General features: G+C 34.2%; 1 protein-coding gene across 1 annotated transcript in view; it reads right to left on the minus strand.

Moving 5' to 3' along the window:
- Window positions 1–8847, minus strand: part of ADK (adenosine kinase) — a gene marked incomplete at its 5' end in the record, with an annotated part of 183637 nt that extends 174790 nt beyond the window's left edge. Inside the window, one exon of the mRNA XM_008581646.1 lies at window positions 8671–8847. Within this exon, the coding sequence (XP_008579868.1) occupies window positions 8671–8847 (177 nt within the window). The remainder of the gene's footprint in view (window positions 1–8670) is intronic.
- Between the last annotated feature and the right edge of the window lie 2559 nt (window positions 8848–11406).

An 11406-nucleotide genomic window follows, 5' to 3' on the forward strand; every position in this document is an offset into this window, starting at 1 on the left:
AAAAAAAAAAAAAAAAAAAAAAAAAAAAAAAAAAAAAAAAAAGCAGCCACAGCCCGAAATGCTCAGAGCAGTTTTTTCTTTCTCTCACATAGTTTCTCCCACCTTCATGCACTCCGTAGGTCTCTCCTCCTCTTCCCCTGAGCTTCAGCAGCGCTGGCTTGGCTGATGTTACATTTTTATAGTTGTAAATTTGGTTGATTTGTGGGAGAGAGTGACGCTGTGGACCGTCTATTCCGCCATCTTGATTGGATCTCCTACTCTCTTTAATCTTTTAAGTTTTTCATGCCCACGTCTAATTCAAATGCAACATTCTAATTTGTTTTTATTGAGTTCTGTACTGAATCTTAACTCATTAAACTAATTTTCTATGTGTACTCATATTTCATCAGAATGTATAATATTTGATTAAATATTTATATAATGAATACAAATTTCATAAAAAAGTTTAGGAAAAAACAAAACTGGCTTTTGGTAAACAAACAACTTTGCGGGAATGGCAGTATGGGGGTATACCAGAGAGTAGCCCATGATTTAACAAGAGAATGGACAGGGTAAGTTATTCAAGCGAGTTAGTTAAGTAAAACTCAATTCATAGCGGAAAAAGATCACTGCTCTTAATAATACTACCAACACCACCTGACAAAACCCAAATATTTTCTATGAGCCAAGCTGAAACTACATGCATTAAAAAACAGCCAAAGAATTGTTGTGCAGATTAAATGATGGTTTTTTGAATAACATTTATCACTTTAAAGCATTATTCAATGGTAGGGTATGATAATTTTTAGTTGCCCGTCAAGATTATAACCCAGGACTATCAGAGAACTTCTCTGGCTTGGTATTACTATTTAAACATAAGGGGATCTCTCATGGAAATAAGAGAAATTTAAAATGATGGTACTTCAAAAAGTTTGTGGAAAAATGGAAATAAAATATAAATTTTCCACAAACTTTTTGAAGACCCTTCATACATGGTGATCAAAAAGATAAGAAATTGGCACTTCATTTTAACAATTTTGGGGGAACACATTTGAATGGCTATAGATTTTTTTCTACTTTTAAACATATAAATAGAAACAAAGTATGTATTCTTTTTAATAGCTTCATTGAGGTATAATTGATATTCAGTAATCTGCACAAATTTAAAGTATATAATTAGATAAATTTTGACATATGTATAAAATCCCATAACCACAAACCACAATCAAAACACATCCATTACTCTTAAAAATTTCCTCATGCCCAATTGTGATAATTGCCTCACAGCACACTCCATCCCCAGGCAATCACAGACCTGCTTTCTGTCACTAAATAGGTTTGCATTTTCTAGAATTTAATATAAATGAAATTATACAGAATTGTCTGGTATCTTTCACTCAGCATAAATATTCTGAAATTTATCCATGTTGTTTGTTCATTTCTTATCTATAGTTTGTTCTTTTACAGTTGAGTAGTATTCTATTCTTTGGATATATCACAATTTTGTTTATCTAGTCATCAACTGATAGACTTTTGGGTTGTTTCCAGATTTTGACTATTAGCTTTATTACAAATAAAGCTGCTATAAACATTTGTTGATGTCTTCATATGGACATATACTTTCATTTCTCTTGGGTAGCCAGATGGTATAGTAGGTGTATACCTAATTTTGTAAGAAACAGGAAAACCATTTTCCAAAGTAGTTGTACCACTTGACATTCTCACCAGCAGTATGAGAGAGTTCTAGTAGCTCCATATCCTCACCAACATTTGGTACAGTAACACTTTTTAATTTTAGACATTTTTTTTTTTTTTTTATCCTTTTTGTCTTTTTTCGTGACCGGTAATGGGATCGCAACCCTCGGTGTCGCACCCGTACCGCAACCGGCAATGGGATTGCAACCCTCGGTGTTGCGCCCGCACCGCGCTCAACCAGTGAGTGGACCGGTCTGTATATGGGATCTGAACTCTCAGCGGGAGCGCCACTGTGCTCCCAAGTGCCACACTCTACTGAGTGCGCCACTGGGCCGGCCCTTAATTTTAGACATTCTTATAGCTGTGCAGTTGTAGGTTGTATGAACTGAAGTTTGCTCTTTTGGATATGGATATCCAATCGCTCCAGCATAATTTGTTAAAAAGACAATTCTTTTCTACATGAAATTGCTTCTTAAACTCTGTTGAAAAATCAATTGTAGGTCTATTTCTAGACTCTCCTTCTGTTCCACATACCATTTGTCTATCTTTATGCCAATGCCACATTGTCTTGATTACTGTAGCTTTATAGCATATCTTGAAATCATGTAGTGAAGGTACTCTGATTTTTTTTTTTTAATCAAAGTTGGTTTGGGTATTCTAGTCCAGTGTTTTTCCACATAAATTTTAGAATCAGCTTACAGGCTTTCACAAAAAAAACCTGTTGGGATTTTTACTGGAATATGTTGACTCTATAGATCACTTTGGGGAGAACTGATATCTTAACAAGAGTCTTCAAATCCATGAATATAACATAACTTTCATCTTCTTTAATTTTTCTCAGAAATGTTTTGTATTCAGTATGCACAGTTTTGGTCACATTTATCCCAAAGTATATCTTATTTTTTCGTGGTGCTGGAAACAGTACTTTTAAATTTCAATTTCTGTTTGGTTGCTGCTAATATATAGAAATACAATCGGTTTTTAAATATTTATTCTGTATCCTGCAATCTCGCTAAACTTTTAGTTCTAATAGCTTTTGAAGATTACATCAGATTTTCTACAGATAATCACGGTGTTTGATAGTAAGACAGTTTTTCTTCTTCCTTTCCAATCTGGATGGAATCTAGCCTCATTAGCACTGGCTAGAACCTTCGGTACAATGTTGAATAGAAGTGTAAATGGTAAACATCTTTTATTTATTCTTCATTTTAGGGGAAAGCATTCAGTCTCTCACCATTAAGTATGACGGTAGCGATCCATTTTTTGTAGATGTTATTTATTGAGTTGAAATTCCCTTCTATCCCTAGTATTCTGAGGGCTTTTTATCAGCAATGGATGTTGGATTTTGTCAAATACTTTTTCTATTTCTATTGAGATGATGATATGGTTTTTCCCTTTTTTTCTTTTTTGGGGCAGCTGGCCAGTACGAGGATCCAAATCTGTGACTTTGGTGTTATAAGGCTGTACTCTAAGTAACTGAGCTAACCAGCCAGCCCGGTTTTTCTTTTTCAGTTTTAATATGGTGAATCATATTAAGAGGATCCAAATCTGTGACTTTGGTGTTAAAAGGCTGTACTCTAAGCAACTGAGCTAACCAGCCAGCCCGGTTTTTCTTTTTCAGTTTTAATATGGTGAATCATATTAATAGAGTTTTTAATGTTAAAACAATTATCCACTCCTAGTATGATGAATTATCCTTTTTAAATATTGTTAGGTTTGATTTGGTAACATTATTTTAAGAATTTTTGCTTCTGTATTTTTGATGGATATTGGTCTGTAGTTTTCTTTTCTTGTAATATTTTGTTTTTGGTATGAAGGTAATGCTGATCTCATGGAAGACATTAGGTAGGGTTTCTCCCTCTTTAATTTTCCGGGATAGTTTGTGTAGAACTGGCATTATGTCTTAAATATGTGGTAGAATTCAACACTGAAGCAATCTGGTCCTTGAGTTTTCTTTGTGGGAAGCGTTTTAACTACAAATTCAATTTCTTTAACAGGTAACCCAAATAGCCCTATTTCAATTTCTCCTTGAGTATACGTTAGTACTTTGTGTCTTTCAAGGAATCTGTCCACTTCATAAATGTCAAATACTCGTGTATTGGAATAATATTGATAGGTGGCCAGAATAGCTACTACTCTAGAGGTAATTTTGCTCCTAGTATAGATCATTAAAGGAATTTAATAATCTATTAAATACTCTATTTGAAGCCCCATGAATTATGAGGTTATCCAGTCCGGCTAGTGGAACAGGAATGGCTGCGTCCCTACATACATTCTGAGGATTGTTCCCTCTAATCTTTTCAGGCAGTTCTTTTCTCAGTCTTCATTGGTTTCCTCACAAATAAGCAATGATCAGTACTCAGCTGAAGACTTGGGTGGGACTCTGCACATCTCCCATGCTTTCTCTTTAAGCAGCTCTTTCTTCTCTGGTACTCCTGGCTTGCCAGCATTAGCTGACTTAGCCTCCCTGAACCTCCATCCAGCTCCATCTCCTCAATTCAGAGAAACCGCCAGGCTTTACTTGGGTTACCTCACTAGTGTGGTGGCCTGGAAATTCTCTCTGGTCAGTTAGGTGGGACAGTCATAGGGTTTACCTCACCTATTTCTTGTCTAACAGGCATCACTATCATTGCCTATGAAGAAAGAGTCTTGGTGGACAAGTTTTTTTTTTTTTAACTAAGGCTATTAGAAAAGTTTTAAATCATCATTACTAGTATACAAGCCTCTGAGAAAGGGAAGATGATATCAGGTAGAAAATAAGGACCGAGTGTGTTTTGTTTTAGCTAAAATTTATACTAAACACGTTATATTTGATTGGGAGGGGGGCGGTGAGCAGAGAAAGACAAAACAATCCTCTATATATTTCCTAAGAAATATATTTTACACTTTATTGCATTTTAGAACTAAAATGTCCTTTTTTTCCTGAAGAACTGAAAATAGTTTACTATCACCATAGAATTCAAGGAGAACAATGGGTGATGAGATTAGAGATAAAACTTATATTACTCTACTTGCTTTTCACCATCAAATACAGTACCAATTTTATTTTCCTTATTATATTTAATCACTCAACTGATATTTCCAGTCTACTAACATTCTTAAAAATCTGATTTTGATATTCAACTTATTTGATATTTATTAAGGTGTTGCATTATTTGCATTTACGTTATATGCAAATATAGCTTTATCTGAATCACTGGTAGTTTACTTGAGCAAAGCTCAGGGTAAACATTGAGGCTTACACTATAAATGTATTTATTTATCAGCAGACCTTTTGGGACTGATTCAATAAAACATGAAATATGTCTAACTGCTTTGTAGCCAGTCTTTCTTATTCTACAATCTATATACTGACAGATCTTCTCAAATATACTAGCATCCACTGTTTATTGGTCTGCCATAATAGATACTACATGAATATCTGTTGAAATGAATTCAAATGAGCAGTAATTAAACCAAAAAAGAAAAAGGTTTTCCTAACATGACTTGTAGCCATGTAGCAGGCTGTGGTTTTACCACTTCCTCTTCTGGGTGGGGAAAAAGAATTCCTTTAATAATCTATCCTAAGATCTAATCAAACTTTATGTTTACTGATTTGTAGAATCAATCTTTAAAAAAAAAATTGTGGTAAACTATACATAAGATAAAATTTACCACTTGAACCATTTAAAATATTCAATTCAGTGACATTAAGTACATTCACAATGTTGTGTAACCACTATCCACTTCTAGAACTTTTTCATCATCCCAAACAGAAGTTCTCTACCCATTAAATAATAACACCCCACATCCCTCCACCTCCATCCTTGGCCCCTGGTAACCACTATTCCACTGTCTGTCTCTATGATTTTGCCTATTCTAGGTACTCATGTAAGTGAAATTCTTATAGGGAAATCCAATATTTGTCTGATGTATGTGGCTTATTTTACTTAACATAATGTTTTCAAGACTCATGTTGTAGCACATATCAGAATTTCATTTTTTAAGGCTGAGTAATATTCCATTGTATGTTAATATGACACTTTGTTCATTCATCTGTTTTTTTTTTTTTCTTTTTTTCTTTTTTTTTTTTTTTACTGACCGGTAATGGGATCGCAACCCTCGGTGTTGCGCCCGCACCACGCTCAACCAGTGAGCGGGAACCGGTCTCCACATGGGATCTGAACCCTCGGCGGGAGCGCCGCCGTGCTCCCAAGCGGCGCACTCTCCAGTGCGCCACCGGGCCGGCCCTATTCATCTGTTGATGAACATTTATTTGGCTTCTTTCCACCTTTGTTATTGTGAATAATGCTGCAATGAATATTGGTATACAAGTACTTGAGTTCCCACTTGCAGTTTTTTTGGGTATAAACCTAGAAGTGAAATTGGTGGATAATATGGTAATAATTCTATGTTTAACTTCTTGAGGAACCAGCAAATTGTCTTCCAGAGCAGCTGCATCATTTCACATTCCCACCAGAAATACACAAGGGTTCCAATTTTTCCACATCCTCACAAACTCTTGTTATTTTCCATTTTTTTGATAATAGTAATTCTAATGGGTGTGGAGTGGTATCTAACTTTGGCTTTGATTTGCATTTGTCTAATGATGAGCAATGTTGAGAATCTTTTCATGTGTTTATTGGCCATTTGAATATCTTCTTTGGAGAAATGTTTGTTTACGTCCTTTGATCATTTTTGAATAGGATTGTTGGTTTTCTTGTTATACATTGAGATATAATATTATATATTAATATAAGAGTTATATATTCTGGATATTAAACCCTTACTGAACATATGATTTGCAAATATTATCTCCCATCCTGTGGGTTGTCTTTTTCTTTGGTGGCTGGCCAATACGTCACATTCTTGATAGATGTGACTTTTCACATTCTTTGATGTACAGAAGTTTTTAATTTGATGAAGTTCAATTTATCTATTTTTTCGTTTGTTGCTTGTGCTTTGGAGTTTTTGTTTGTTTTTAAAGTGAAGACCATTTTTCCTCATTTGATCATTACATATTGTATACAAATATTGATAGTCAACTCGATACCTCACAAATATGTATAATCAATTGTTTCAATTAAAAATAAATAAATAAATAAACTGAAGACCATTTTGATGTCATCAACATTTCCTGCAAACCTAAATCATTCTTGGGCCTATTCTTTTCTTTTTTCCTAAATGTCTGCCAAACCTTAGCATTGTTCACTTTCCATCTTTTTAAAAGTGGTTTGGTTTTTTTGCAGCTGGCTGGTACATTTCCAACTTTTTTCATATGTCTTTTGCAAATATGAACTCTTATTAAAGAGTTTTCTGTAATTTTTTAAAAGGCTCCTCCCAATTCTCTTCCAAATTAAGGTAATTTGTGACTATAAAGTCTGAATTGCATTTCTGGTGATATTCAATCCTCTTAAGCTGTCTGTACTTCAAATGTCTCATTTTTTGAAATCATATTTACCTTTTTAAAAAATTTTAAAGTTGTCGTCTTAGGGCCGGCCCAGTGGCGCACTGCTACAGTGCGCCGCTTGCGAGTGTGGCGGCGCTCCCGCCGAGGGTTCAGATCCCACATACAGACCGGCCGCTCACTGGCTGAGCGAGGTGCGGGCGCAACACCGAGGGTTGCGATCCCGTTGCCGGTCCCGGTCCGGTATGGGCGCGACACTGAGGGTTGCGATCCGTTGCCGGTCACGAAAAAAGACAAAAAGGAAAAAAAAAAAAAGTTGTCGTCTTAAAGTCAAGAGCACGTATTTAAATGCTGCCAGTCTGATCTTCCCTGACCAGAAAGAATTCTAAGAGCAAGTGTCAATTTCTCCCAATGATTCTCAGACTGCTATAAAGATGACCAGTTCTTTCATGTTATTCAAAGGGCGAGAGTAGCACTCTTCCTAGTTACTTCCTTTATCCTTTTGAAAATAAAACTGTTAATAAGGAAAATCTAAAAGGTAAATATTAGTCAAATGAGACTTCCAGCAGCTATCGAGCAGTTCAAGGCATTTACCATTACTTCTTGCCATTATGTCACTTTGTGTGAATTGTCAAGAACATGGCATTTCTTTCCAGTGGTTATCACCTTTGTTACTCATACCATGATAATACTTCTGTAAATCAGTCCTTTAATCTTCACCCAGGTGATCTCATAAATTACTTTCAGGTAAATTTTAGTATTATTCTAGGCAGACAGCACAGTTACCTTATTTGGATATAAAACAAATGTAGAACCATACAGTTACAATTAGAATGGACATCCGAGATGATTAATATAACACCTTCATTTTATACATAAAACCCCCAAGATTCACTAAAGTTCAGTAATACCGCCAAAGTCACGTGAAGATACACTGAAGACTTTTCTTTTTTTTCCTATTTCATGGATTTTTTGAGCCTACAGGTTAAATATAAGCTATAAATACCAAATAAACAAACAAAAAAATTTTCCATAATTTAGAATAAAAGAAAATACAGTTTTGGTTAAAAAAATTTTTTTAAGCTGTAATAGATAAAATGAAATTCCACTTCAATATCTTCAACTATAACATACAAATATTAGCAAAAACGATACTATAAATAAAGGTTTTTAATACAAATTACAACATATCGACATTTACTCACAATTTATTAAACTAAAACTAAATACACTCAGACTTTAAAGAGATTAAAAGAAGTGATCAAAGTCTTTTTTATCTTGATTGTGGTCATAATGACAGATCAAGTATGTGTTGCAAAAACTCATAGACATACACCCTAAGAAGAGTACATTTTACTACATGTACAGTAAATCTCAATAACCTAACCTTTTAAAAAACAAATGTTTTATTAAGTAAGAAGTTAGTATATACTGAAGGAAATATTGAAGATACTGAGTTAGAGCAGTTCACATTGAGGAAATTTTGTTGAGCAATTCTCAAGGATATTTATGCCAAAATTCAGGTTTTTATTCATATATTTCTAAACAGATACAAAGATCAAAACCAAAAAAAACACAAACATGTACTTTTTTAAAAAAAGAAAACTTACCGTCTCATTTCCAAAAAGTACGTCAACATAAGGCATAACTTTCATCAATGGTTCCTTGTAGAACTGGCTAATAAATGGTGCAGATAGATTTAAACTGAAAATTCTATTGTTTTCAGAAGCATAGTGAGCCACTTTTAATACTGACTCTGGGGAAACTGTAAGAAAAAAGCCCTGGATAAAGAAAAAAGAAGGAAAAATTAGATGCCATCTTCACATAGTCACTCTCAGTGAGAATAAAAGAAACCTATACAAAATACAAAAGTCTTTATAAGACACAATTACAAAACGCAAAACTGAAGATAGCTGAATTTGACTAGGAGAAAAACTTATCATATGAGTACTAAATGCTTGATACATGCCATTACTTTATATAATAAAATATCACTTATTTCATATTAGATTTATGTGCACAATACTGAAAGAATTCTGGGAATCTACAAAAGAAAAATTACTTGAAAGTTCTCATTCAAGACAATAATTACAATTAAATTAGAGAAATAGTAATAAAGACAGATTGGATCCTTAGAGCTCCTCATAAACAGTTTGGATTCTTACAAGTGACTTAAAAATAATCTGTTTACTAAGATCATAGATTGTTACCCAAAGAGACATCTTAGGTAAACTGAATTTTTTGAGTAAGATTCTGAATTAAAATTTTCAAACAACAAGAAAATAATTCAGTAAAGAAAATAGAAAAATATTTTAATTAAAATTTCATGTTAGGAAAGTTATATTTTAAAATGCTATTTATCTATATCTTTAGTATCATTAAAAGTCTTATTAAAAATATATTTATGCCTTTTAGATGAAAGTATAAGCAGACATGAATGTGCATATAGGAAACTGGCCTGGACAATGTACATGTGAGTAAAGGACTACACAAAGGGCAATAACAGAAGTTGAACTTAGAAAGGCCAGGTGAGTTAAGAACATGAAGGGCCTTGAGTGGCAGGTTAGGAGTCTATTTGGTAGGCTTGGGAGAGTCACCAAGGTCATGGGTTCGGATCCCCATACTGGCCAACCTCTGCCAAAAGAAAAAAGAAGAAGAAGAAGGAATGGTGAGAAAGTAAGGGTAGAAATTAAAAATTATTTTGGGAGCTTTATCAGTTGATGTAAATCATCTGTAATTTACTAAACAATTTTTGTGTGCCAGTCACCATATAAAAATCTTTATAAGCATTAACTCACTTATTATTGTTTTTTCTTTACATCAAACCTATGAGTTGGATACTATTGTTAGTCTCATTTCATAAATAAAGAAAGCAAGATAGAGAAGTTAAAAATGTCTCCCACATCACACAGCTTACATGTGACGGAGCCTGGATTCAAATGACGTCAGATACCGTGCCCCTAGTTTGAGTAGATAATAGAGAAGAAAGGGCAGAAAGCCATTTGTGTGTGTGTGTGTGTGTGTGTGTGTGGAGGAGGGGAGAATGAGAAGGTTAGTTTTAAGGACAGGAAAAATTTGAGCATTTTTGCTTTTCAAAGAAAAAGATCTAGTGGAGAAACAGAAGAATGAAGAAGCAAGGTAAATAATTATAACAAAGAACCAGAGGAAGAGGGGACATTAGCAACCAGAAGGAGAGAAGAGCTAGCATATAAATGGAGAAAATCTAACTTTGAAAACATAAAATAAACTTCTGTAAAAAGTTACAAAAATATTATTAAAATATTCACTTACAACTGAGGTACTAACCACTTCTATCATGTAAACTTTAAAAAGTTTTTTAAAAAAGTTTTTTCTATTATTTTCAAATTTCAAATTGAATATTATAAGAATAGTAAAAAGAATTAATTTTGTGGCAGGGGTCGTATGTATCGGGATCCCTCTTTGAACGTGGGTTTACAGCCCTTGTACATTCTGAGATATTAGGAAAGAATTTTATACTATAATGGTGACGGGACTCAAAATATGGCACCCTGGCACTTGAGAAAACCACAGAAGCAAGAAGGTCACTCTGACCTTCTCCTGCCTTTCTGTGTGACAGCTGGCCAAAAAGGAATTCTCTGACCTACTTCACCTGAAAGTAAGTCATAAGACCTTTGTTCGAGAGGCTTCCTGCTGTATACCCAGAGGCCAAGAAGAGTCTGAACAGACAGGACTTACTGGCTTCCACCCCTGGCAAGCACCCCCTCCCCCAAGTTTACTACCATTAGAACATACCCTTTTTATTCAATCATGTTTCTCCACAACTATGCACTTCTTTTATCACACTCCACCACAAAAACACACAGTTTTCAATGGGTCATTTTGGAAGGCTCCCATGTCATGTAAAACTTTGTTAAATAAATTTGTTATGCTTTTTTCTTGTTAATCTGCCTTTTGTTATAGGGGTGTCAGCCACAACCCTTGCAGTGGGTGAGAAAAAGGTATTACTTTTTGTCCCCTACAATTCTCTCATATCATTTTAAAGTATTGTTAATGAAATTCTAATAAAAATGATGTTCTCCTATAATAATACAATATTTTCTCATCATTCAAAGTTCCAGTCCACTGATTCTTTACCAATATTCAACTGTTCTAAAAGGTAACACGTCTTAGTCTTAGGTATCATTATTTTTTAAATGTTTTCATCTTTCTTTTTAAACCAAATACCATGTCACTTGCACACCATGAGTATCCAAGCTGCTTCCTTTGCTATTTCTGTCACTGGGAGAATTAAAATGAACAGTTTATATAGCATCTTGTCTCCATAGAAATATGTATGTACTTGCTTTTTAGTCTTTCATTTAACA

This window comes from Galeopterus variegatus, unplaced genomic scaffold (assembly GCF_000696425.1).
Source record: "Galeopterus variegatus unplaced genomic scaffold, G_variegatus-3.0.2 Scaffold2424, whole genome shotgun sequence".
Lineage (NCBI taxonomy): Eukaryota > Metazoa > Chordata > Mammalia > Dermoptera > Cynocephalidae > Galeopterus > Galeopterus variegatus.